This window comes from Penicillium chermesinum, assembly GCF_028974085.1.
Source record: "Penicillium chermesinum strain IBT 19713 chromosome Unknown utg000001l:1.0-1975020.0:1.0-1976611.0, whole genome shotgun sequence".
NCBI classification, from domain to species: domain Eukaryota; kingdom Fungi; phylum Ascomycota; class Eurotiomycetes; order Eurotiales; family Aspergillaceae; genus Penicillium; species Penicillium chermesinum.
In genome coordinates, this window is record NW_026695311.1 from 83,775 (window position 1) to 110,114 (window position 26,340).

Genomic DNA, 26,340 nt, shown 5'->3' on the forward strand with positions numbered 1-26,340 from the left:
TGTTGTCGATGTTGACACTGAACGTTGCTTCGACGATTTCCAATCAACGGCTCCTCCGTACACCTTGCATATATATCCATACGACGACTTGGTATCGTGGTTATCTGCAAACGATGCATCGGCGGCGATGACAAAGGAGGAATTCAGTATCGAATCGGTGTCGAATTCCTGTTGATTTCGTGGGCTATATTCAATAGCATGAAAGCGTATCTGGTACAGATATGATATAACTCGATCGACTGATTCGAGATGCCTTTGACTCGGATTTGCAGCGAATTGGGCTAGTTTTGACGCATGAATTGCGATATCTGGTCGGGTCTGGTTCGCTGGATATTGAATTGATCTAATTTTTTGCTGTATTTCCTTGATTTGGGAGGCTGTAGCTTCCCTGTCGGATGGCATAAGAATTTCTCCCGATGGTAGAGGAGTAGTAGTCTTATGTTGATCAATTCGATGGAATTTATGTGCCATATGCGACACATATGCATCTTGGTACAACCAAAGCTTCTTTTTCTCTCTATCTCGCAATATGCGAATTCCGAGAAACTATTTAGCCTCTTCTATATCTCGAACTTGCCAGTAGCGTTGAATATCGTTACACAGCTTATCGACGCGTTTGGCAGCGGTTCGTAGGCTAACGATAATGATATCGTCGACATAGAAGAAGATAATGATACTATCTCCGACAAATAAACATGGGTCCTCCGGAACTGGTTTGAAACCTAGTTTTTCGAGCATACGAGAGGCTTCTTTTTGCTATAATCGTGGAGATTTTCGGAGGTTATATAACGCTCGTTTGAGCTTCTATGCCTTTCCGATCTGTTGGAATCTAGGAGGCATTCGGGTGTAAATCTCATCGTGTAGCATACTATTAAGAAATGTATTGACTGCATCAAGTTGATGTGTATCCAGATCGAAGGCTGCTGCTAATGCGAATATTAAACGGCCTGTTTTCGCTGCTAGCGTTGCTGTATATTTCTTCTTCCCTGTCAAAGTTTGGAGGTCTCTATGCATACAGATTCGGGCCTTAGCCTTGATTAGATATCTATTCGCATCGAGTTTGTATATGAAAACCCATAATAATGGTAAAACCTGTTTACTGACGTCAACCGGTTTATCTACAACATCAAACGTGCCTTTGGATTTCAAAGCTTCAATCTCTATTCGAGCAGCAGTATAGAACATCTCTCTATACGGATGTGTTCTCAGATCTTTCCACGACTTCGGAGGTGGTGGTAAATCGTTACTGTGGAGTCGATTTGGCATCGTTTTGCCAATATTGAAAGCTGTCGTATATGCACGACGTATTTCTCGATCCTCCTCTTCCTCTTGGAGATGAAATTTAGAGTAAAAACTCTGGAAATCGGGATCAATTCGTGGTCGACGTGTTCGTGTCGTTTGGAGGATATTTGATTCATCGACATCACCATTGATATCGTTGGGTGCACGTGTGAGCGCATCTCCTTCCTCCGGTTCAGATTCCACTCTATTCGATATGGTTTCAACCTCCGATTCGACTCGATTCGTGCCTGTTTCTACCTCTAACTCCACTAAATTTAGTGTGTTTTCCTCCTCTATCTCCTCCAAATTTGGAGTTTCATCGACTTCGATTGGTTCAGAGGTAGGCGGTGAGGTAGGTTCCGTCAAATTTGGAAGCGGTGTGGCAGTAGGAGTTGGAAGTTGAGTGTGTGGTTCGGGAGTTTTTTCTCCTACATCCCTTCTATCGTGCACCTCCGACGGTTGTGTTCCTGGTGGTTCAACATCACGTGGTTCCATCTCGATCGGTTTTTGGAGAGATAATAGATCGATAGTGGTAAGATTTGAGTCGGTTACGGTGCCGAATTACGTGTTCTGATCGATTGATTCCAAGGTTGGTGTAAGTCCCCACGCCTCCATCTCTATATGGTGCGCTAATATAGCATCCATTTCAGATATAATTTAAGCGTTAGTAGGGATCTCTGCCTCCGGAACTCGCGGTTTAGCGTCATTTTTATAACGCCTCGACTCAATAAACACTGCATCTCTTACGTGTATCACCTTGTCGTTGTCTGGGAACCAAATTTCCCACACATTTGATGCCATATATCCTACCAAATATCCCAGTTTCGCCCTCGGTGCCATTTTATCCAGATTCGGTATATTTTGGACCCGAGCGTATGCCGCACAGCTATAGATTCGGAGGTTGCTTATATCCACTTTCGTATCAACTTCTCTACGAGTTGATTGGTTGATTCGTTTGAAAACTTCACTAAGTGGAACGATCCAACTTCCATCTTTCCATGTTGGAATTCTGTTCAACAGATAAACAGCTGTTTTGACTGTATATGGCCACAGATAATTTGGTAAACCTGCTCCAAGCAGTAATCCACGTGCCATAGTGGTGATCACCCCCCCCAGATCTCTCAGATAGACCATTCATATCTGGGTGGTAAGGTGGAGATCTTTCCCATTTGATGCCTATTTGGGAGATCTGTGCTTCTGTTTCACGGTCGATTGAGGTCTCGTTATCGGAAAAAACGACCAAAATCTTGAGGTTTAGCCATCTCTCGATAAACCTGATGGCTGTGAGAAATATCCCTTTTATTTGGTGCAGGGATTCCATAATATACACCACATGAAACCGGATTCCATCGAGATAGAAGTGCGCGAAATATCGTGCCTTCCTTCCATATTGATGCATATACACCACGTCGAAAAATAGCCTTCCAAATGGACCATATCTCTGTGTAATTGGTCGTCGCGAAATTTGCTTATTCGACTCCTTTTCTAGGCACGTTTCACATATCTCGTTGGTTCGATCCAATTTTGAATACGAGATTTCCATGCCTTTATTCAACTGCGAGGCCATTTCGATACGACGTTTTCCAACATGGCCTAGTCGCTTGTGCTATATATCGTACGTTGTCGTCGATTTATGCTCGTTTCTAGAGTCAATCGGCCCTCGTCGCGTATTGAATGTGAGTTTCTGGTTCAATTTCTCATGATAGGATATCGGACCAGGTTCGAAGGTCCATAATCCTGCCTTGAGCGTGAGATTCTATAGGATTTTCCCTGTTAACTGGTTGGAAACAGCGTTGTTCATGCCATCGTGACACACTCCGCCTTTACGCAGTCGACTCTCGGAAATCAAATTCAAATGGAAATTTGGTGCATATATAACTTCCTTCAAAGTTATGTCGTGCGGTAAACCATTATCTGGATCGATGGGATAGATCTTGGCTGTTCCAATCCCTTCGTATTCAGTATAGTGGTCACCGGTGCCTAATTTCCCTCGAATTGGTGTAAAATCAATGAATCGGGATGCGTCGTTGGTGACGTGACAGTCACTGCCACAGTCTAAAATCCACCAGTTTGACGTATTGACGCCATTATCTACGCTCGCTACGTTCAAATTGAACGTTTGACCACTCGATTTGGTTGCAAATGCACCCTGTAAGGAGAAGGAATCGGTGCGAACTGTTGAGTTTGAGCTGTTTGCCTCCTGTGAGGGCTGTGATTGGTTCAAATTTGAGTTGTGTTTCGAGTTGTATTGTTTGATCTGTTCACTCAACCAATCACGATAACTCGACGGTTTCGAATTCATCGCATCTCGGGCCCGTTTCGATGCCTGTTTAGGTGGCTTCCATCCCTCCGGTACTATATCTGGGTTCAGAATATAGCATTTCCAGGGTTTATGGCCCCACTTGGAGTTGTTTGCTAGGCAGGGACACCTTTGATTGGCGTACGAAGCGGAGTTTTCCTCTTGAGTGACGGGTTTCTCCTCTTGAGTTCCCTGAAACGTCGAAAATGCGCCTTTCGGGACCTCCTTTTTTGATTTGATTCGGAGCGACCATTCACGTTCCAGCTTTCGAAGAACCTCTTGTGTAGGGATATCTCTCCTCTCAATCAATAGCTGTTCGTACATGGTTGCATGGAACCATTGGAGCTCGTTGATTGGAAGGATATTTTCGAGAAGCTTCCGATATAACTCCTTCGAATACGTTTCCTCCTTCGCATAATCGAGTTCGGTTTGAAGCTCCAACGTCTTATTACACCACGCTTCGATCGATGTGTTGCGATTAATTGAGTCGAGATGTTTGATCCAATCGGTGCGCAATCTCGTGATATACGAGGGGTCCTTGGTAGGATTGAACCGCTGGTCCAAATCTTGGATAACCTTTCGAAGATCCTTCCCTTGTCGAACAATATATTGATACTGTTTCGGGAGCGAATTGTATATGAATGTGGAGATAAACGCGAGGCCTTTCCTCTGATTGAGGTATTGGGCTCTCCTCTCCTTCCAAAATTGATACTCTTCCCTGAGTAGAGTATATTCAACCATTGCATCTTTTCTCGACGCTGCACTGCCTTCCGGTGCGTTTTTGTCGGAACACACGGTGCCATTACCACCGTATTACCGCTTATTCATTTCTTGGCATATGTGCATTACTTTTCTTATGTAAGGAACTCACCGTATAAATATGCGGTGCCTGTCATTTTAGAACTTTCAGAGTTACATATTTTACCAATTCATACCGTACATTACAGACCCCTTTCTCCCTGCATGCTCCAACAGTTATGAGCCCGGAAAAGCCATATTGAGGTTATTCGGAAGCTATTCGGAGGCTATTCGAACCAAATTGGCACCCCAATCTGTCGTTGAAATAGAGGAAATTGAGGGAAATTTGAGTGGGAAAATTTTTCACGGAGTGGTCGGAATTCCCGGCACACATCCCCCACCCCCTACGCCTCGATAAACACGACGAAACAGTGCTATTCGGAGATTTGAACAGGAGAAAATTCGTTTTTTGGCTGTTATATCGTGATGGATGAATGGAAGGAACAGCTCTCGGTTGGTAGTAACCTTAAACTACTCAACAGCTCCTATTGGACAGGATGGATCAATGCATTGCAAGAGCGCACGATTCCATATGATATCTGGGAATATTTGAACCCCGAAAATTCGGATGAAATGGCTAAACAGGCCTTATTATCGGACCCAGGCATGGTTAAAGTCGCTCCCTCAATATCTCAAATCAGAAACGAGATCGAAAACTGTCGGAACACACGGTGCCATTACCACCGTATTACCGCTTATTCATTTCTTGGCATATGTGCATTACTTTTCTTATGTAAGGAACTCACCGTATAAATATGCGGTGCCTGTCATTTTAGAACTTTCAGAGTTACATATTTTACCAATTCATACCGTACATTACAGACCCCTTTCTCCCTGCATGCTCCAACACCTTATTTCCACGCCTTCGTGGATTCCTGGGGCCAACCCTCGATGAGGAACCGTCATGCATGTGGAATAGCACGATCAATCCGAGTCCCGCTAGCGGTCGTATATTCTACACAAGAGGATAACGGGGTGAGTCATTGCCAGTTACCGCACGCTACACGACCTAGGCAGCGGTGCGAGATGGCGACTGGCGTATCCGGCGCTTGACAATTTAAGGACTAGACCTCGGAACCGCCCGCGAGCCGCCCTCTGAGGGCCGCCCACGGACCCGCACTTTTGCGGGCGGAGGGCAGGCTCTTCCTGCCCGCGGGTCGGGTAGGTCTCTACCCTGCCCTCAGAGGGCGGCCCTCGGAATATTTCGAGGGCCGACAAACATGACAAACATAGAAAGCTCTGTGGTTGCATAAATTATGCTAGTTTTGACTGTAATTTTAGGTATTTGATATACAGCTAGGTCCTTTAGAATAAATTATCATGATTAGGGAAAGCGTGTTGAAAATATCAAATAATTGCTTCAATTCATGTTATTTCATACTATTTCTAGGGCTAGATACTATAAATCAACTCTCATACCCTTCTAAAAACCTTGAGCGCTTTCGAACCCTTCCTGAATGCCGAAGTTGTGTGTTTGGTAAGTCAGGCTCGCCCTCTTCTTCATGCTCTCCATTTTCTGGCCCTGTTGACGAGGGTTGTTGTTGTTGCGATTGAGCTGTGATGACTGCAATCTGTGTAGTATCAATAACTAATCCTGCATCATCAATCTCTTCGTTATCGCTAATTGGCTCAAGGTATGGAGTATTTAGATCTTTCGCCTCCTGGTTGGCCTGTATCTCTTCATGTAAGAGATATTCGTTGATTAGAGCTCGTTGACCTTCTTCAATCTCAAACTTTGATGTACACATGAACATCATCAGATCTTGAATTGTTGATGGCTTTAGCGAGCCTCTCCGGTAGTGACAGACATCCCGGGCAGAGTTAAAGAGGCGCTCTACACCTGCCCCTGTTGCAGGAATCGAAAGCACGTCGCGTGCAAGGTTTGCAAGCGCTGGAAATTGATGCTGGTGATCTTTCCAGAACATACAGACAGGAGTTCGTACAATGCCTAGAATATACGTTAGTAAAGACTTTATAAGTGAGATATTATTAACTTACCGCTATCAAGATACTCCTTAAGCTCATCAAATTCAGTAGATGCTAAAGGCTGGGACTCTTCCGCTCCACACTCCATCTCAAGCTCTGAGATAGCGACTGTAGGTGATTGAGCTTTAGATATTGATTGTGTATCGGCATGGTGTCGTTTATAGGATTGAAAGTAATCCTCAAGACTTGCTCGGTAGATTGCACGCCAGTTGTTATCTGGATCATCCCAGTCCTTTCCTTCAAAGAATTGAAGCTTTTGTTGCGGTGAAAGTATCGTGCCAATGGCATAGAGATTGCCATCAATTGTATCCGTCATACCATAATAAGTTGAAAGCTTTCTCTTTGCGGCCTCGAGAGAAGAAAGCATAAGCTGCTTCCAAGCAACCTTTTTCCGTCTTAACGCACTCATTGACCTTTCAAGATGATTGAAGAGCTTGTTGTAGATGCTAAAGACTAGATGAATACTAACATCCTTAGTCTTAGAAAGAAGAGTGGTGAATTTGAAGAAAGGCTGGGTTATCCAGAGAAGATACTCAATTTGTCGCCACTCCTCTTGACTCAATGCAAAGTGGTCCTGATCATACTGCGAAACAAAAGTCATCAAAGGTTGATTGAAGCCGTTTAGCACGTCGGAGCATCAAAAACGTTGAATTCCAGCGAGTTCGAACATCCTGGATAGGAATAAGCCTTGGTTCTTCCTTCTGAAGGTTGTAGAATGACTCGCGCCGTTGCGGGCTTGCGTTGATGTAGATAGCAAGGTTTCGGACCTATATAATCATAAAAGAGTTAGTATTGTTAATAAGGTAAGAAAGTAGGGGCATACCTTGTTAAGTGTATCAACAATTTCTCTTTTTTGTTGCCTTACACGAAGAGAACGGAATCGTTCGTCAGACCAATCCATCTCCACATTTTCATTCTTTGGAATTGCCTTTAACTTCCCAAGAAGATCATTCAAGCTAAGCTGAATCACATGGGCAATGCAAGGAACTCGAACGATTGTAGAACCATTATTCAGCTCAAGTGACTGTAATGACTCTTGTATACTTGACATTAACGTGTTATTGTTTGATGCATTGTCAGTTGTCACGGCAAGTACTCGATCTGCGATTTTATGCTGTCGGAGAAGCTTTAAAACCACATCACTTAGATTCACACCAGAATGGGATCCAGATAAAGGTTCAAATCCAAGAAGCACCTCTTGATATTGCCAGTGTTGGTCTAGGAAGTAGCCAGTAACAGCCATAAAAGCCTGTCGAAAGGGAGATGTCCAGCAATCTAGTGCTAGTGAAAGTTTTGCGTTTGGAGGAAGCTTCTGAAGGATAGATTGTTGCTGCTTTTGGACGTACTCTTGTAGCCGAGATCGTATTGTTTTTGCTGAAGGGATATGGGGTTGTGTAGGGGCAAGTCGGGCAAAGGTAATAACGTCACGGAACTCTGGATGTTCAATGAATTGGAAGGGAAGACGTGATAAGGTGATCAATTGTAGAAGCTTCTGCTCCCATGCTTCTTGCGTAAAGACTTTTGTTATATTTGATGTGTTCTGTGCCTATTATAAAAGAGAATGATTAGTAAAACATTAGACTATATGTCCTAAGTGATACATACTGCATTTGCGAGTAATCCCTTGATATTAGCCTTCTGGCTAGTAGATTTGCGACAGGTTGGACCAGCTAAGTGCCGATTAAGGGCAGTTGTTCCATACCGCCCACTTGCTGGATGATCAAGGACTTTCTGGCATTGGCGACACTTTACCCCTGGTTTACCAGTTTTTGCGTTGGCAACTTGATCAAATTGTTCCCAGCATGCCGCTGTACGGTTACCACCCCAATTAAGTCTTTTCCTCTTCCCAAACTCAGTCTCCAACCACCAAGCGACGAAGTCATCCTTTGACATTTCGGAGTATAGGATGAATGCTGGTGATCGACCAGGACCAACACGCTGAAGTGAAGAAGGAATCAAGGGTGGAGTAATTGGAGTGAGAAAATCGGGATTTGATGCAGATTCAAGTGTGTGCTGACTTCCAGAAATATCAGGCGTTGGGAATTGATCATTCGAAAAAGAGAGAAGAGCATCAACTGGATCACCATCATATACTGATGAAGAATAGATATCTGAGAACTGGGACATTTGGGACATTGTTAATCAGATGATCGCTAGTAAAGCATGATTTGAAAAGGGAAAAGCGACTGGTTTCTGGAGAAGATACCTACTAAGAAAGCCCATAGGCTCTGGTAAATAGAATTATTGACTAGCTTGAGTAGCTTTCCAATATAGCTTGACTATTATCGAACACATCAACTATTGACCCACTTTAACTTATTAATCTCCCTATGATTGGTTATTTATTGAGGGCTGATTGAGGGCGGCCCTCAAATCGGCCCTCAAAATATGCGGGCGGCCCTCAACCAGCCCTCGAAATGTGCGGGCCGCCCTCGAGCGGCCCTCGAGCGGCCCCCAAACGGCCCTCGAAAACATGCGGGCCGCCCTCGAATCACCAATCCGCCCTCGGTTTTTCGCTGACTTGTGTATCCCCTCAAATCTAGTGATGCTTTTAGTTCAAAGATTATTATGGGGGCTCTTCTATTAGTAAATATAGTATGATTAGACTTTATCGGGGGGCTCACCTTATAAAGAAGAATTATATGATATTTGGTGAAGAATCAAGAATTTATGAGATATGTTTAATGTTCTTGTTATTCCTACCAACATGACGTTGTAAATATATATATCTAACCCAACCATATTGAACTAATATATTCAAAAATCATCTCCTTTCTATTCACCCTCTACCATTTACTTTTGGAGATTCAAAACCTGTAATATAATCATTACCTACTATGCTTTATTACAATACAACTAAATTTCTTATAATTTCATAAGACTTAAATAGTGATACCATGGAGAATAAACTATAAACAGGAACAGGCTTAAAAAACAGTAATTAAATAGAATGAATCAGCAGAATTATACATCTAAATGAGGAATAGCCAACTTTTTTTTATGCAAATGAGGGCGGATAAGGGCCGCCCGCGAGCGGCCCTCTGAGGGCTGAGGGCCGGGCGAGGGCAGGCAAGAACCCGCCCTCCGCCCGCGAGGGCCGGGCGGAGGGCGGGAGATACTGGCCCTCGAAATGTTTTTGACGAGGTCTATTAAGGACGCGCTTGGAGCTGGACCTCGAGTCAAATCGGACTGTTGAATTACCCGACTCTGGGAGGTCTGTGGTTAAGGCCGTTCGGCGTTAATAGCTCAATGCCTCTCTTAGGAAAGGCCCTCCTTCCTGTCATGTAGACCTTATGTACAATATACTATGTTTAGGAATAATGCGTCTTAACTAATAACTTGATAACTGAATGATACTAGTGCTTGTTCAAACTTGCCTGAGCTAGAAGGATCGTAGTTTAACAATCTGGAATATACTAGTGCCACGATTAAACAGTCGTCCATAATTAAAACGGTCGAAACCCCCCCCAAGAACGCCGTATAGATCATCAGAACACATTATCAGAACACATTATCAGAACACATTATCAACAATCTCATGCGATTTGTTGATAAAATTCCACCTGTGGATGGCCCCAGCTCAACTCCTGTAGTATTTCAAAGTAGCACGCGTGTTCCTGGCTTCAGGCTTCCCCAAAGACACGCTGGACAACGATCCAAGGCCAGGATCCGACCCGCCGGGGCGAAGCTTCTTGGGTATCTGAAAGTGACTTGATCCAGCACGAGGTTTCCCAGCATAGATCGTAGTTCACGTTCATCTACCGTGTTGTACCGCCCGCTCCCATCGAGTGAGATCGTAGAGCACACGAGTTTTCCGGGGCCGCTCCCATAGATTGGATTTCCACTACCTTCGATGTAGCTGTTCGAGACAAAGAGATTGCCGTCAACAAGTATGCTGATCTGGCCGCTGATCGTCTGACAATCGTAAAGACTGGCACGAGCCGACTCATTGATTGCCAGAGCCACAGCCCCCCGGTTCTTTGTCCCTGATCTCTTGTTCACTATGTTGATATTGGAAGCTCGCAGGTGGCCGCTTTTGACAAGGATAGTAGCGCTGGAACCGAGCGCTTCGTGGTTATCGGAGGAAGCTGTCGAGTCGCTCCGGATTGTAACTTGGTTCTTGGAGTATTCCTCCTTGGACTTCGTATACCCAATCAGGATGATTGTTCTGGAATAGTCAATGACAAGCTTCTCCTTGTATGTGCCAGGATAGATGAAGACCGTGACGTTGCCGTGGCCCGAGGGCAAATGATCAAGTGCATCCTGGATGGTCTTGTAGGTCTTCGTATTCGCAATGGTTGTCGGGGACACAACGAGTGCTCCGTTGGGGGCACATCGGTTCCATCTCCAGGGGGCCCTGAGCCGCCACCGCCAGATGAACCTCCACCGTCTCCAGAGCTCCCAGATCCACTACCACTGCCAGATGAACCACCGCCACTGCCAGGGCCCCCCAGGTCCACTACCGCCACCATTGCCAGACGAACCTCCACCGTTTCCACCAGGGCCAGAGCCAGAGCCCGAACCCGAGCCAGGACCCGGGCCCGAGCCACCCGACTCGCCTTCTGGGGCCGGCAAGTCCCCTCCAGCGAGATCATAGGATGGCTTGTAGTTATAAGCGGCCATATCAAGCCATGAAGTATCGCTGATCCACTCGGATAGAGAGTACGCTGCGGCCTGCCTCTTTGAGAGCTTTGTTGCAAAGGACGCCCGCGCGCTCAGCGAGCTCCCGGGCCCAGAGTTGTTGTACTCGCCGAAGAGGACATGGGCAGTCTGTGGGGAGCTGGTGGACCACCCACTCCAGCCCGCCGGATCGATGTTACTATCCAGGAAGGAGTTCATGTAGACGACCAGACTGTACTGGTTGAGCGGTCTTCCCAAGAAGGTATCATGGGAGTTCCCGCAGGAATCCGTGCGTGACACCAAGCTCGTATCGAAGACGAAACCTCCTTTGGCGGCGGACGAGGAACGTCCTTGCTCGGCGATAGAGTGCCCGGGGGTATTTACAGCGATCCAAGACTGGTGCGCGAATAGCGTCGCGTATCCCCAGATAAAGTCGCCGGAGCCTTCCACGTATGAGTTCGACAACACCAGGCTGCCTTTTTTGGCGAAAAGCGTATGGTGATACCCAATGAAGGAACAGCCGTAGGCCGCTACGAGACCGTCAAAATCCGCAGCTAGTCCTTCGGTGTTGTCTCTTCGGGGAGATGTGTTTTTGAAGTTGATGTTGTACAGCGCAACCACCGTTTCTCCACCGGTATCTTCGACAGTGATGACTCCGGTCTTTTCTTTGTCACTTGAGGATGTGGTAGCCGCATCAGAGTACTGAATCGTGACAGTATTCTTCGTGAAATCGTTCTTGAACGAGGTCTCTCCGCGGAGGACCACTCTGCCTTTTCGCGATATGGTGATTTGCTCTTCGTATATTCCGGATTTGATGTAGATTGTGTACGGTCTGCCATTATCGGGAATGGCAGCTAGGGCAGCTGTGACAGTTAAATATTGGCCTTTGGAGGGGTTCTTGCAGACGATCAGGGTAGAGGAATCGCCATCCCCAGGCTCTGGTCCTATAAGATATTAGCTTCGCCAAAGAAGGCAGGCTTTCCATATACTTACCAGGGGAAGTCGGAGAAGTCGTAACAACCTCGGTAGGGCCTAAAGGATATTTAGCTATGTCAAAGAAGGCAGGCTTTTAAGTTCACTTACAAGGTGAAGTCGGAGAGATTGAAACGATCCCAGTAGGTCCTAGAAGGTATTAGTAATTTTCAAAAACGTCAGGCTTTCGAATTTACTTGCCGGGCGAAGTGGGAGAAGTAGTAACAACTTCAGTGGTTCCTGAAAGATATTTAGCTATGTTGATAAGGTAGGGTTTTGGTTGATTTACCAGGCGTAGTTGGAGAAATAGTAACGATCTCGCTGGGTCCTAGAAGATGTTAGTTGTGTCAAAGACCGCAGTTTTCAGTCTACCTACCAGGTGAAGTTGGAGAAGTGGTAACAACCTCGCTAGGTCCTAGAAAGATAGTTAGCTAGATTGAAGGAAGTAGACTTTTTTTATTTACCAGGTAAGGTCGGAGAGATTGTAACGACCTCACTGGGCCCTAGAAGATGTTAGTTGTGTCAAGAACCGCAGTCTTCAGTCTACCTACCGGGTAAGGTCGGAGAAATAGTAAGAACCTCGCTGGGTCCTAGGAGATGTTAGCTGTGTCAAAGAGCGCAGTCTTCAGTCCACCTACCAGGTAATGTCGGGGAGATTGTAACAACCTCGCTGGGTCCTAGATGATATTTAGCTATGCCAAAGACGGTTCTGGTTTTATTTTATTTACCAGGTGTAGTTGGGGAAATAGTGACGACCTCGCTGGGCCCTAGAAAGGTGTTAGCTGTGTCAGAGAAAGCAGTCTTCCGTTTTCCCTACCAGGTGAAGTTGGAGAAGGAGTAACGACGTTGTTAGGTCCTATAAGGTATTAGCTGCGCCAAAGCAGACAGCCTTTCTGTTTATTTACCGGGTGAAGTCGAAGTAGTAACAACCTCAGCGGGTCCTAGAAGGTATTAGATTTGTTAAAGATGGGCAATCTTGCTGTTTACTTACCTGGTAAAGTCGTAGAAGTAGTAACGACCTCAGTAGTTCCTAGGGGACATTAGCTATTTCGAAGAGACAGTCTTCGAGTTTAGTTACCTGGCACGGTCGGATCCACAGTAGTAACCCCGGTAAGCCCTGGAAGATATTAGCTGTGTTGGTGGAGACAGGATTCCTGTCTATCTACCTGGTGATGTCGGAGAAGTAGTAACAACTTCGCTGGGTCCTAGAAGATATTAGCTGCGCCAAGGGCAGTCTTTCCGTTTACCTACCTGGTAAAGTCGTAGAAGTAGTAACGACTTCACTGGGTCCTGGGAAATATTAGCAGTGTTAAAGAGACGGTCTTCGAATTTAGTTACCTGGCACGGTCGGATCAATACTAGTAACCCCAGTAGGCCCTGGAAGATGTTAGCTGTGTTGATAGAGACAGGCGTCCTGTCTACCTACCTGGTGAAGTCGGAGAAGTAGTAACAACTTCGCTGGGTCCTAGGAGATGTCAGCTGCTGCCAAAGGCAGTCTTTTTGTTTACTTACTTGGCGAAGTTGTAGAAGTAGTAACGACCTCAGTAGTTCCTAGGAGACATTAGCCATGTCAAAGATGCTGCTATCTGTTTCGTTACCTGGCACGGTCGGATCAACACTAGTAACTCCGGTAGGTCCTAGGAGATGTTAGCTGCGCCAACGGCAGTCTTCCTGTTTACTTACCTGGCGAAGTTGTAGAAGTAGTGATGAGCTCAGTGGTTCCTAGGAGATATTAGCCATGTCAAAGATGCAGTCTTTCTGTCTACTTACCTGGTGAAGTCGTAGAAGTAGTGACAACCTCGTTGGGTCCTAGGAGATGTTAGCTGCGCCAAAGGCAATCTTTCTTTTTACCTACCGGGTAAAGTCGTAGAAGTAGTGATAACCTCGCTGGGTGAAGTCGTAGAAGTAGTATCGACATCGCTGGGTAAAGTCGTAGAAGTCGTACCGACCTCGCTGAGTCCTAGAAGGTATTAGCTACGCCAAAGGCAATCTTTCTGTTTACCTACCGGGTAAAGTCGTAGAAGTAGTGACCTCGCTGGGTGAAGTCGTAGAAGTAACAACCTCGCTAGGTCCTAGAAGATATTAGCTGCGCCAAAGGCAATCTTTCTGTCTACTTACCAGGTAACGTCGTAGAAGTAGTGACAACCTCGCTGGGTAAAGTCGTAGTAGTCCCGACCTCGATGGGTCCTAGAAGGTATTAGCTGCGCTAGAGGCAATCTTTCTGTTAACTTACCAGGTAAAGTCGTAGAAGTAGTAACGACCTCGCTGGGTAAAGTCGTAGTAGTCCCGACCTCGATGGGTCCTAGAAGGTATTAGCTACGCCAAAGGCAATCTTTCTGTTTACCTACCAGGTAAAGTCGTAGAAGTAGTAACGACCTCGCTGGGTTCTAGAAGGTGTTAGTTATATCAAAAAAAGGCAGGCTTTCAATCGACTTGCCTGTTGAAGTCGGAGAAGTAGTAGCCACCTCAGTAGGCCCTAGCAGATATTAGACGTGTCGAAGAAGCCTCTCTTCCAGTTTACTTACCAGGTGCAGTCGGAGCAACAGTTAAAGTCTTCGTCTTCGTCTTCGTCACGGTGATAGTATACGAACACGTACAATCTTCCAATACTGTCCCAGTAGCTAGGCCCATAAGGCCCAGCAAGAACAGTATACGCATAGTGCCTATATCGTGGCTCGCTTTGGCTTCAATTCAATAAGCTCTAAGACAAAGACAACTTGGCGTGTGCATGGTATGCAGTCTCTCGGAGATTTTGTCTCTGGGGTCGCGGTTAAACCAACGCAAGTACGTTTGTTGCCATGCATTCTCGCCCCATTATTGCGGGTCCGACCGGCTTGATGATCGGCTATCCAGGAGTTGGAAGATGTTTCCAATGAATGTGATCTATATTCTACCTTCATGTACCACTTCGTCAGCCTCATGTGCTCATAAGTTATGACCAGGCCGTAGGAGGAAACGTCATCGGCGATCGAGCCTGGATCAGAATTCATGACTCGTCAGGTATCTAGCATTGAGTGATCGACCAACAACAGACTGCATTCCAACCCCGGGAAAGATGGGTCTTCGGCCTGTTATCGAAAACATGCCGTCCGAAAGCGTACGGTGCTATTAGCGCCAAAATACCAGTCGCCCATCTACTGGTAGATACGGAAAACTTTTCCTGTATAAAGCAGGCGCCGTCGAACTAGCCAAGATAGCAAATTTCAGTCATTTGGAGCAATTAGAGTTACATTTTCATCCCCTTGCTGTACTTCACGTACCACGGTCCCCCCTGTCGCTCCATCACCGGTCCTGCCGCATAGGGCCGAGGGTCTCAAAATTGGCAATTGCTGGTTATCTACCCCTTGTGCCTTGGATCCACTGTGGGCACGACGTTGGATTTTCCAGATATGCAGTGGAAGCTGTCGACGAATGGGGCGACAAGGAAACCCCCCGGAAGGCATTTCCAGTGAACTTTAAATGTCCAACCGAAGGATCAAGATAAACAAGGCCAGATGAACTTCCGGCCCCGTTGGCTGCGGGGAAATTCAGAAATGTTTGAATCAGTGAGCCAAGCATCGAGGCCCCGATTGACATATTCGCGCTATCGTTTCTCATTCCAGGCCTTCGAAAGACCTGCTCTCATTGGTGAGGGCATCTACGGTCCTTACAATCAGAACAGTCCGCCGGATTGTCACAAGCACACGTCCTCGTCCGTCGACTACAATCACGACCCAAGGAGACTCTCAGAAAAGGTAAAAATTTTCAGGAATTATTCTCCAGCTCGTAGCCATGCTGAGCCAAGTATGCCTCCAGTTCCCTATCTTCTTTAGCAAGGTTCATTTTGCTGCTTTCGGGCAGGAAACAATAAACAATGATACCAAGCACAGCGACGCCCCCAGCGAGGTAGAAAGTGGAACTGGTGCCGGCCGCGTCTTCCAGGGGCGTGAAGCACTGAGTCCCTACAGCAGCCCCCGTCCTCCCAAACGCGGTTGCGATTCCATAGCCCATTCCTCGGATAGCAGTAGGGAAACTTTCCGACGAGATCAGCCCAATCGTTGCCCCAGGGCCCATATGGCCGAACGCTTGTAACAAGCCATAGAGGACCACAAAAGCCGCGATGTGCTTTGACAGCTTTGAGTACGTTCCCCCAATAATGAATCCAAGCACCACGTAGCCGGCAAATCCTGCGATTCCAGTGTTGCGTCTGCCGATGGCATTTGTGAGCCAGGCGCCGATCATGACTCCTGGCACCGGGAGAACGGCGAGAATGACTTGCCAAGTGGCAGTTTGGCGAATATCACCATCCTTCACCAGCGACGAGATAATTGTGCTCGACATGATACTGTTTGGGAAATTGATGAAGTCGTACAGAAAGAAGGCGAGGGACGTGGTGAATATGCGCCACCAGTATCGGCGCACCAGGTCTAGGTACAGCCGTGGCGAGCGTCTTTGCTTCTTCAGGTTTGACTGGTGGAATAACGCAGAGTCCACCATAAGAAGACGAAGCACGACAATAAACAAAGGAACTAATGTCGCAATGGAGTATATCGCATGATACGCCACGGTCACGTTATTACCGCTCGCTACCAGGCAGATGAAGTATATGATCTGCAAGATGGGACCGGCAAGCGTCGCCATCAAAGTGGTGAACGACACAAATAGAGGTCCGCGATATCTCTTGGTCACCTCATCAGATTCCTCCAGGCCTGCCGCGGCGCTCGGCGGGTATTCGCCTCCCACGCCAAATCCCGCTATACCTCTAGTGATAACCATGAACCAAAGCATGTTATGCGATGGATGCACCTGGAGAGCGAGAGTCGACATCAACGTGCCTATGGTTACCAAGGAAGACGTCACAAGCAAGCCACCTCGTCGAGAGAACAGGTCCGACGTGAAACCAAACACGACAACTCCCAGGATCGCCCCGACTATAACTGAATTGCTCATCCGAGTTTTCATATCAGACGAGTAGCCAGTGCCAAGAAGTTTCTTGAAAATTACATTAGTAGGATTAGCAAGCGAGTTTTGCAGTCCGTCGCTGAAATTGGCAATATACTAGGATCAGTCAGTGTCGGAATATAGGGCAATATTTTTTTTACAAGATTCAGTTGACATACACAGCTCACGATCGTGACATTGCTCTGCCACTTTGCCGGATGCCATCTCGCGAGGTCGTTTGCCCCAACCTCCGTGTCATTGACGGCGGCTTCCTGCGATCTGACAACTTTTTCTTGCTCGTGGGGCGCCTCCATCCTGCTCTTCGGCGGATCGCAAAATCTCCAGCACGGGAAGAGCCCACATTTTATCAGGTCAAAAAATTATTCTGAAGATCCACTTTTGATAAGATACCATCGGAGGCCTCCGTATGTAACAAGTTGGTCAAAATCCGCACTAATCATAGGTCGATTGCAGACTTTCTCCGCGGAATTGTGCTGCACTATTCAAGTAAGTCGCCAATCTTGCTAGCATTTGACAAACGAAACTGGTCATTATGCACCAGCCTTCCGCTAGCCTAACGACAATCGTCTCGGGCATTCATAATTGAGCACGAGCGGGCGACTCGGAGGCCACTTCCACGGCTTTCGGCAGTACCCGTTTTTGATCCACATTGAATCATTAATCATGCGGTGTTTTCTCCGAAAATCTCAGCCCCGTGGCGGATCGTGGGTGGTTCTAATAATGAATTCCACAAGCGCTTTCTTCCCTTCTGGCTTAGTAGGTACCTCCGTATGCATTGCGCCGCGAATGTTCTGCCTTCGGACATCTAGACCTAGCGACTTGCCCTGATGCTCCAGTTGTTCTGCAACAGTGGGAGGTATGACTTCATCGTTTTCAGGCGACAAGATCAATATTGGAGGGACCCTGCAGTCCGCGGTTTGCGGTACCCCCCGACTTTGGTCCACTTTTTGCGATCGCAAGGCCGCGAGGCGCTCCAAGTTGGTATAGTTGCACCAGGAATTCCACGAAAACGGCCAAAGATATCGATAGGGGAGCCATTTCTGCGGATACAGGCTGATCAACATATCCTTAATGTTGGATATCGGAGCCTCCATGATGAGCCCTCTGATCGGGGCCCGGTCCTCTTCTCTAGCGTGTGTAGCATTTTGAGATAGGCGCTCTAATAGGGCGGAAGCAGCAACCGCGGCGCCAAGACTATGACCCCAGAGGACGATCTGGCACGGAGAGAAGCGTTCTGAGACATGCATCAAGAATGCCTGTGCATCGGCCTCGATCCCTGACTGGGTCGCACGCCCTGAAGAAGTCCAGTAGCCGCGGTAGGATAACGCGGCGACTGTATAGCTTGTCTCGTCAGGGAAGTGCGGGCATCTCCTAATGCTTTCAAAACCTGTGATAGCAGGGGTAATCGAAGAGGTGTCGATCCACCATTGCCCTGAAAGTAGCAGATCACAACTGAGTGTCTCACTTTACCGGGCGTGGCGCTGCTGTGACCAGGTGTGGCTGGAATGTAGCCTTGACATAGCGCCAGCTTGGTGTTATCTAAACTTCGAATGGTATGCTCGCTCCAAAGAACTGGCCGACATTCAGACTCGTACTCTGAAATCTTGTCGGACCTTGAGAACGGTGGCAGCCAGGAGAGGTATAAGAGCTTGTTCTGCATTATTATGATCCACATGCATTTCCAGGTCCAGAGCGAGAGTAGGAGCCCCACGAAAATAGCGGGGGGGATCAGAAAGGGGGGTAGAGACTCGGTGAACAAAGGCCTCGAAAACCGGTTTCTGCTCCATCTTGCTGGATCGGCGTAGGGAGAAGGCCTCTTCTGCGTCCTAGTGATATGAATAAAGGGGGCGTTGCTCCGGAGAACGCGAATCTCTGGCCGACCCGGCTGCTCTCCGGTCGCGTCGCTAGTGAGATGGCCTCCCTGAGTCCCAAGGAGCGCATTGCCGAACCAAGCGACCTTTCTGTTCGAGCCGCTAATCGCCCTTAATCGGAGACAGCTGACAAGTGACCACAGGCGACTTGGATTGGGAATGAAGAATAGTTTTCTGGCGGTTTCCCACGCGGTCATGACTAATGCGTTCAGATTGCGTCGCGGCGAGAATATGCAACGGCACAACACTTTGAGAACACCCAAAGACGCTGTAGTGGAAGACCTAAAACATTGTAGAGACTAGAAAATCAAGGGCCATGTATGTCGCTTGTCACTTAAGATTTTGGTTCCTTATGAAAACCGCCGAATTATACAACTTTTTATCACGGGCAGTAGTAATGATGGTCTAAGCTTTTAGGTTATATGACTTGCTATCTTTCCATACCTGCTCTGTCCAGAGATGGTTTTGTGAGCCTGTCTTCGATTCAATATCAATACCAATGTCTTTAGCTTTATAGCGATAACATCAAGTGTTTGTAAGCCGCTTTCTTGCAAAGATACACCGCAGATAGCTGTGTCCAGGGCACTGAGCCGATTGGCGATGTCCTGAAGTTCATCAGTGAATGAAGCTATAATAAAATGAGGAGATTCCAGATTGAAACCACTTGGTATCTGGCGTAGTGAGAGGTGGATACGGTTAGGAATCAAAAAGTTGGGACTTCGGATGAGTGGGGGACCACAGGCCCTAAAAAGGCCGAAGTTAGAGGCCTTCTAAGTTTATAAATGTCGAAATTTGGCCGATGATGTGTCCAATTAGCGGCATATCGTAACTGCGGACGCTTTGGGGCATGCATTTTAGACAGGGGGTAAAAAATGCTTCAGGCGCCTTTCGTCTGCGCCATCAGCGGCTGAAGCCTTCGAACTCCCTCGGGCTCTTCCAGTAACACCCTACTGTCCGGGCAGGGCTTCGGTATCACGCGCAGCGAGAAGCTGATCGACTAGTGACATGAACCATGCCTACTACAGTTCCTCTTAGTTACAAAAGAAGACCCCTGGCTCTCAGTCTCTTTCTGTCGTACAGTTTTATTTTCAAAGACTGTGGTCAACGAATCGCTCACAATTTATCTTATCGTCAATAGCAGTCGTCAGTAGGTTTCAATTTTTCCCTTCTTTTATCTTTTAGGACTCATCTCATGCTTTTGAAAGGTTAGTAGTGATGCGTGATACCTGAGTTATTACTACAACATTCAAGTGCGGTCACACTGTCACGAAGCCCAAACCACTCCCATGCCCTCATCATCCACAGCCTTGGCCTGAAAGGTACATGGGGAGCTCCAGACATCGCCGGAGCACCAAATGGACACTAGCAATGTGAGCCTCGCTGAACGGAGTCGTCGTGGCTTGCTTAAGGGATTTGAGGAACAAAAGATAGCACCAAGTCTTTCTCTGGCCATCTGCGTTTCCTACAGAAGGTGTGGAGCCAAGTCAGGCTGAACTGGAAACTGTCAATATATTCTACCTCTAAATTCTACTGGTCGAGATGGATGTGAAGGATCATGCATGTCTTTCTATTGCACAGCGTCAATAAGTGATCCTTCCAGGGTAAGCATAAGACCGAAAACATGGCCTCGAAGATCCTCATGCTGATGTGAGAACCTCCTGAAAGTAGTATATTTTTAGATGCTATATTAAAACTAGTGTCGTTTTAAATTCACGTGATCAAATGTACATGGAATACGTCGTTGCCCCTTTTCATCCCTTTAGTCTTCTCAACGAGCCAGTCGCCGTGGGCTGCGTGTAATAGAATGTTCCGATTTTTGATATCCTGCTGGTCGCTCATATGTTCGTCCGTGCACGGCGCTACATTCTACTCGAATTGAATTCTTTCGTCAGGTTGTTTCTAAGCTCAATGGAAACCAGCATTCAGAAGCTGAGCAAAACTCCTTGGAATCGACTCGACATTCCCGATTCATATCTGGCTACGCAGATACAACCCTTACGATCCAATATCAGAATGACCTTGAAATTATTGGGGTAGGAGCTGCGGGCCAAGTGTATGCTGTCAATGAGCACACAGTCTTGAAGGCATGCAGAATTTACGAGCCTCCTTCACCTAATGCCACTGCAAGGGTGCTTTGGGACTATTCTTCGGAGACTGTGTTCCACTATGTGATCTTGAAAGACGAAAGGGAGGTCTTGCAGTTACTTGCGGATCATCCTCATCCAAATATCATCGAAGTAATTGACGTGGACCAGCCCGAGGGTATCTATCTTCGTAAATACCAACAGTTTTCTGATTTGATGCCCGCACCACAAATGGAACGGATTCTATGGTATCAAGAAATTCTACGGGCTCTTTCACACCTTCACGAGCTGGGTATCACCCATTCAGACATTCGGATTGACAATATTCTATTTAACTTTGAACGCCATGCATTACTCAGTGATTTCGGTGCCAGCTGTCCATTTGGCTACCCGAATCCATCTTTACTCCTTCTCATGAATGGAGTCTCTGACGTGGTATCTGATGTGACAGACCGCTTTGCAATGGCTTCCATGATCTACGAGCTGGAAACCGGGGGACGCCCCGATATCTCCATTAATAGCAGCAAGGAATTATATTTCCCCACCGTTCAGACTGGAGACGTGGTTCTCGACGCTTTGATCCAGAATGCTTGGCAAGGATCCTTTGATTCCACGCTTGCAATGTTACGACATGCAGAAAAACTTGGCTACGGAAGGGACATTCGCCAACCGACTATGCATTCTGTGTCCAAGACAGAATTACGGGAGCAGGTACTATTATGGCGAACTGGCCGAATCAATAAATATGGTAACAAGCCTATGTTGTTCGAGATATTCAGGGAACTAACTAGGCTTTTGGTCAGGGTGTGTGCTTTTCTCTCTGCTGACCGAGAGCCAAATACAAGCTCTGGCAGAACGTTACGGCTGGCAGCCGCGACGAGCGACGATTTGGAAGCCGGCCCCTACTGCCCCTCCCCACATCGACAAAGATCAATGAACCATCAGCCGCACAGAATAACCGAGAGACCGCAGCAGGCTAACAAGTTCAGTCTATTAGGGCTCTCCAGACTCTTCTTCCCAGAGGACAGCTTGCATTGATCGCTTCAGAGCTCACTTCAAGTCCACGGACACTATAAAAGTCCCCTTCCTCCTGTGTGGACTGACTTTTCCTCCAATTTTGCTACCGAGGCTGATGACCAAGTGCCGGAAATCATATTCTCAAACTTAACTGGCATCAAAACGCGGAGTAGCTAGTGGGAACGACTTCTGACCCACCACTAGTACCGCCAGCGTCACATCCTTTTATGGATGTACAGTATGCACAAGGTACCTTGACATTTTTTCGCTACAATGGAGGACCAAGAGTCGTGACTTGCGGGCTAAATGGTATGATATAATTAAGGGCCGAGTTCAGTGACATATAACTGCCTTCTATTATAAGGCCTAATGCTCAGATGAATCTATTAAATCCACAGGAAAGCGATAGTCATCTAGCTTCTCCATCGTGAATGATATCGGCAACATGATTAGCTATTCCTAGCCTGGGTTTATTTTCTAGCTAAGGGTTGTAAAACTTTTGCGTATAAGGACAAGAGGCACCCCCTTCAGATACTTCATTATGCCGAACCGGCATGTTTAATTCAACACAACTGGAAGCGGTATGCGTTTTAGAGGTGATATTGGCGAGGATCTTCAGCGTCGACGTTGACTCCCAATCTCTGCCACATTGCTTCGACGTTCATATCCTCTCGGCCACTGGCATTTTGAGTCAGTACATGAGTCATTGATTCGGGATGTAAGCCTTACTTGTGACTTTCGCTTATCCAAGGCTCTGGCTGGCCTGCTTCTGGGTTGGGATTGCGGAACTTGATATTGTAGGACTATGTCATTCGATTAGATATGCTGGAACCGAGAGGCTTACTCGGTTGTAGATTAGAGCGCACCTTTCCTAATGTGAGGTGAATACCGGCAGGGGCCTTCACGAATGTCTCTTCCGGCTCTCGGTTTTCTATCAAAGCTCGGATGTTGTTGGCCACCACGGACGCATGGGAAGATGCCGGTCGAGCAGCCTTCTGGTTCCCCGTATCCGCGATATCTCCGACCGCGAAGATGTTGGAATACTGTTCATCCAGGAGTTGCAGCGTAGGCCTGACACGGAGATACCCATTGTCAGGGTTAATCACAGAGGGCGCATTCGGCGAAGAAGCCAAGTGCGCAACGAGCTGGTTATTAGGCGTTTGCCCCGTAGCCAAAATGACAAACTCGGTAGACTCGGTCGTGCCATTGGTAAGCTTCACATCAAAAGCGCTGCCATCTTGTGGGAACCCGCCCGGGGGAATCTGCACCCGAGTGTCTGTGATAAGCTTAATGCCGAGCTCCTCGAAACGTCCCTTGATCAGTTCGTGCAGCCGAGGATGGAAGTTAGGCATGACGCGTGCGCGCGATTGTACCAGCGTGATGTGCTTTTCTGGGTAGAATTCTTTGAGATCGGTGGCCATTTGGATGCCGACCGCGCCCCCGCCGACAAGCAAAATCTTGCTTGCTCGCTGAATCTGCTCTTGGTGTTGCTGCAGATAGGTGACAGAGGAGAGCTTGTCATCCTTTTCCATCGCCGCGGGTTTGGACAGCCGCGTCCCTGTTGCAAGAACGACAAAGTCGTACGGGATCTGCTTTGAGCCCTGCCAGTCGCGATCCAATTCGATGTGTTGACGTTGGACCGATGTCACACGAGCCTGCACCACCGCATGAGTGGTTGGATTGGGTACGTCCGAGAAGATGCTGGTGTATGGGATAAACGCCTTGTGTTCATAGCTTGGAATCACGGCGAACCGGGGAAACGTGAAGAGATGGTGGAAATGACTGTGCGCTTCGGTCAAAAGAACCTGTTTCGAGGTGAGTGGGGATTATCGAGTTGGATACTGCTGGAGCGACAAACCCTATGTGTTGAGGGTAAAACCCGAGCAAGCTCTCGGGCTGTGTTCTATATTCCGTTAGCCGCTCTTTCGCTGTTTTACTGTTCCAGAGTCATACTGTTCCAATGAACGAGCCACCGATGACGATGATATTGCGGAGTGAATTGCCTGCCATTTTGATTTCGAAACCTGAAAATAACTTCTGAGGGACTGGTGGCACAGCTGCTCTTTAAAGCGCGACCTGAAATCTGCGCCGGCAGTGCCTCCGGGTTATCTGATCGGATCTGATTAGTTAACTCCGAGCGGCCTTTCCTACTCTGGAATACCCCGAGGCGGGTAAGATTACATCCGCCTCGGCTTTAGACCAAATCTGATCGCGCCACTGTGAAGCACTCGGATTTGCCTCGGATTTGCATGGTTCACTTTCAAATACACTCATCATCACGAGACACGGCAATTCTTAGGTTCAGAAACCATTCTGCTTTCCGAATACCTTGGCTTGCAACAGCTGCTAGTATTTTGATACATGATCCTTTCCTTCGCCGCAAGTACTTTTGATAGATTGTCCAATAATTCCCAAATAAACACAGAAACAAGAAAAAGCACCCAAGTCAATACCAAGGAATACCTATACCCATATAGTCTAAACAGACACTGAACCGTGGAAGAGAAAGATATGGTTCAGGGTCACTGACCCTGAGGAGGCTTCAGTTGCCATCAACTCGAACAGCACTCCGTGGTCTCGGAATCTCATGTCTCTCGTTTCTCTCATTTGAATGTAATCTGAACGATCTTCGCGGGCTCCATGAATGTGCCCAAGACCGGGGCCACCTGTCCGCCGCTGGTCCCAACGTAAAGAGTCTTTTCATCGTCCGTCAAGCGACAGGACGTAGCCCCCGGGATCTTGGTAGAGAGTTGACCACCGGCCACCAAGGAGATTTGCCCGGAGGGTGTGACTCGGACCACCGAGTTCTGAGGGTCGGTGGCGATGTAGGCAGTGCCATCCTTCGCGATGTCGAGGTTATCGGGCAAGAATCCACTGGCAATGATCTCAAAGTCGCCAGCGGCGGTTCCGTCATCATTGAGTTTGACTCGTCCGTACTGCATGCGCGTCGTGCTGGAAAAGTACATATATCCGTTCAAGACCTTCAGCCCATTGACGCCCAAGGGTAGTGGCACTCCCTCAGCTGGCGTCATCGCCGTATCGTTCAAGGCGACCTTGTATTCGCCCGACTTGATATCAACTTTCCACACAGCTCCTATCGGGCTGTCAGCGATGAGCACCAAGTTCGATTCCTTAGTGAAGGTGGTCATTCCGTTGAGAGCTTGCGCCTCCGGGACAGCCGCAATCACCGAGGCAGCCGGGCCAGCAGAGACCCGCTCATTGCCTGCCCCTGCCTTGTTGAAATCCAGCTTCTGAACGGAGAAGGAGCCTGCAGTTGGGGCGTAGGTCTTAGTCGAGAAGTTTCCCACCACGACGGCGAACACATCGTCGTCGATCTCACTGATGCCAAAGCAGCTGGTTGCATTTGGGAACGAGTGTGCGACCGAGGCATTCCCCGTCTTAGGGTCTACAGACCAGACCTCCGGGGCGTCGAGGAGAGTAAAGAGCAAGTTGCCGTTTGAGCGAAGCACGACGTTGTCGATCCAAGACCCGTTGTTCGGAAACTGGAAGAGCGTCTTCACTTCAACTTCAGGCTGAATGTTCTTGGTCGGGGGGGGCGGTCGTGTTGCGATGATGGAGAGGGAATTTCGATCCCAGGACGCATGGCAAAGATGCCAGGAGGCCTACCAAAGCGGTGGAGATTTGCATATTGAACAGTCCAAATACGCTAAGCGTGTCAAAGCGAGGCGGCTAATGGTCGATCAATGGAAGTATGGAAGTGCACTATCTTCTCTGCTTCTTGCAGCAGCATTGAGGCAAAAAACACTGAGATTTGGTAGATTTGCAGAGCATTCTTACTGTTCACGTTGTTTATCTCCACCTTATCCCTACATTCTTCGCGTGGTGATATCCATGACGGTTCCTATTGGCTTGGCAGTGTTAATGCCGAAAGAAAAGATTCGAGGGGGCAATTGCCTGTCGTCAATAGCAAAGACCCTTTTTTTGTTTTTCATTTTTCATTTTTTTTTATTTTTTTTATTTTTTTTTTATTTTTTTTTATTTTTTTTTTTTCCTGTTTCCTTTAGATAGTGTTGGGAGTAATCGGAATAAATTCCGAGCTGATCCAGAGAGGGACGGATTCTGCTGGGTACATGTTGTTTCAATTGCACATCAAAGTCTCACCTTTAATTAATGCCACGGGGGACTGTCGCTCCGACTTATACTAGCAGGTGATGCCTGCAGATATCAGTATTGTTGGCCTGCTCTGGGTGTTGTGAGTTATCCCCAGATTTGGAGTTCTCGGGTCTAAACCTTTGTGGAATCCAGCAACCTCCGTGGCAGGATTCTCTTCTGTAGGCAGCATGATTCTAAACTTCGAGAAAAAAAACGAAACAAAAACGAAGGTCTCCAAATTAAATATGGTATCCATTGACATAGTTTGCTGGCTCTATCAGTCACGTTCGCGTGAATACCAGTCAGGGTCAGCTATATATCCGTAGTGAGGACAAGCAGAAACGATGTAGCCGTATGA

General features: G+C 47.4%; 8 protein-coding genes across 8 annotated transcripts; 1 reads left to right on the forward strand and 7 right to left on the reverse strand.

Annotated features, from left to right (window-relative positions):
• Positions 1 to 804: 804 nt before the first annotated feature.
• On the reverse strand, positions 805 to 1,776 carry N7468_000039 (uncharacterized protein; the record flags this gene model as incomplete). The annotated part of the gene is made up of 1 exon (XM_058469336.1): positions 805 to 1,776. One exon carries the CDS (start codon positions 1,774 to 1,776, stop codon positions 805 to 807), a length of 972 nt encoding a protein of 323 aa, XP_058335367.1.
• A 1,261-nt stretch (positions 1,777 to 3,037) lies between these two features.
• N7468_000040 (uncharacterized protein) lies at positions 3,038 to 4,321 on the reverse strand (the record flags this gene model as incomplete). The annotated part of the gene is made up of 1 exon (XM_058469337.1): positions 3,038 to 4,321. One exon carries the CDS (start codon positions 4,319 to 4,321, stop codon positions 3,038 to 3,040), a length of 1,284 nt encoding a protein of 427 aa, XP_058335368.1.
• Positions 4,322 to 9,961: 5,640 nt separating this feature from the next.
• On the reverse strand, positions 9,962 to 14,614 carry N7468_000041 (uncharacterized protein; the record flags this gene model as incomplete). The annotated part of the gene is made up of 30 exons (XM_058469338.1): positions 9,962 to 10,683; positions 10,849 to 11,928; positions 11,978 to 12,016; positions 12,068 to 12,106; positions 12,158 to 12,196; positions 12,246 to 12,284; positions 12,333 to 12,371; positions 12,421 to 12,459; positions 12,508 to 12,546; positions 12,595 to 12,633; positions 12,685 to 12,723; positions 12,774 to 12,812; positions 12,862 to 12,897; positions 12,948 to 12,986; positions 13,035 to 13,073; positions 13,123 to 13,161; positions 13,208 to 13,246; positions 13,295 to 13,333; positions 13,383 to 13,421; positions 13,469 to 13,507; positions 13,555 to 13,593; positions 13,640 to 13,678; positions 13,727 to 13,765; positions 13,812 to 13,916; positions 13,963 to 14,021; positions 14,075 to 14,143; positions 14,190 to 14,258; positions 14,305 to 14,343; positions 14,390 to 14,432; positions 14,482 to 14,614. 30 exons carry the CDS (start codon positions 14,612 to 14,614, stop codon positions 9,962 to 9,964), a joined length of 3,135 nt encoding a protein of 1,044 aa, XP_058335369.1.
• Positions 14,615 to 15,700: 1,086 nt separating this feature from the next.
• N7468_000042 (uncharacterized protein) lies at positions 15,701 to 17,190 on the reverse strand (the record flags this gene model as incomplete). The annotated part of the gene is made up of 2 exons (XM_058469339.1): positions 15,701 to 16,993; positions 17,056 to 17,190. The coding sequence occupies 2 exons, from the start codon at positions 17,188 to 17,190 to the stop codon at positions 15,701 to 15,703; spliced, it is 1,428 nt and encodes a 475-aa protein (XP_058335370.1).
• A 393-nt stretch (positions 17,191 to 17,583) lies between these two features.
• N7468_000043 (alpha/beta hydrolase family protein) lies at positions 17,584 to 18,965 on the reverse strand (the record flags this gene model as incomplete). Its single annotated transcript, XM_058469340.1, has 2 exons — positions 17,584 to 18,329; positions 18,368 to 18,965. The coding sequence occupies 2 exons, from the start codon at positions 18,963 to 18,965 to the stop codon at positions 17,584 to 17,586; spliced, it is 1,344 nt and encodes a 447-aa protein (XP_058335371.1).
• A 1,642-nt stretch (positions 18,966 to 20,607) lies between these two features.
• Positions 20,608 to 21,789, forward strand: N7468_000044 (uncharacterized protein; the record flags this gene model as incomplete). The annotated part of the gene is made up of 3 exons (XM_058469341.1): positions 20,608 to 20,613; positions 20,688 to 21,600; positions 21,656 to 21,789. 3 exons carry the CDS (start codon positions 20,608 to 20,610, stop codon positions 21,787 to 21,789), a joined length of 1,053 nt encoding a protein of 350 aa, XP_058335372.1.
• Positions 21,790 to 22,459: 670 nt separating this feature from the next.
• N7468_000045 (NAD(P)/FAD-dependent oxidoreductase) lies at positions 22,460 to 23,879 on the reverse strand (the record flags this gene model as incomplete). The annotated part of the gene is made up of 5 exons (XM_058469342.1): positions 22,460 to 22,547; positions 22,599 to 22,672; positions 22,736 to 23,674; positions 23,728 to 23,772; positions 23,823 to 23,879. 5 exons carry the CDS (start codon positions 23,877 to 23,879, stop codon positions 22,460 to 22,462), a joined length of 1,203 nt encoding a protein of 400 aa, XP_058335373.1.
• A 593-nt stretch (positions 23,880 to 24,472) lies between these two features.
• N7468_000046 (uncharacterized protein) lies at positions 24,473 to 25,620 on the reverse strand (the record flags this gene model as incomplete). The annotated part of the gene is made up of 2 exons (XM_058469343.1): positions 24,473 to 25,492; positions 25,594 to 25,620. The coding sequence occupies 2 exons, from the start codon at positions 25,618 to 25,620 to the stop codon at positions 24,473 to 24,475; spliced, it is 1,047 nt and encodes a 348-aa protein (XP_058335374.1).
• Between the last annotated feature and the right edge of the window lie 720 nt (positions 25,621 to 26,340).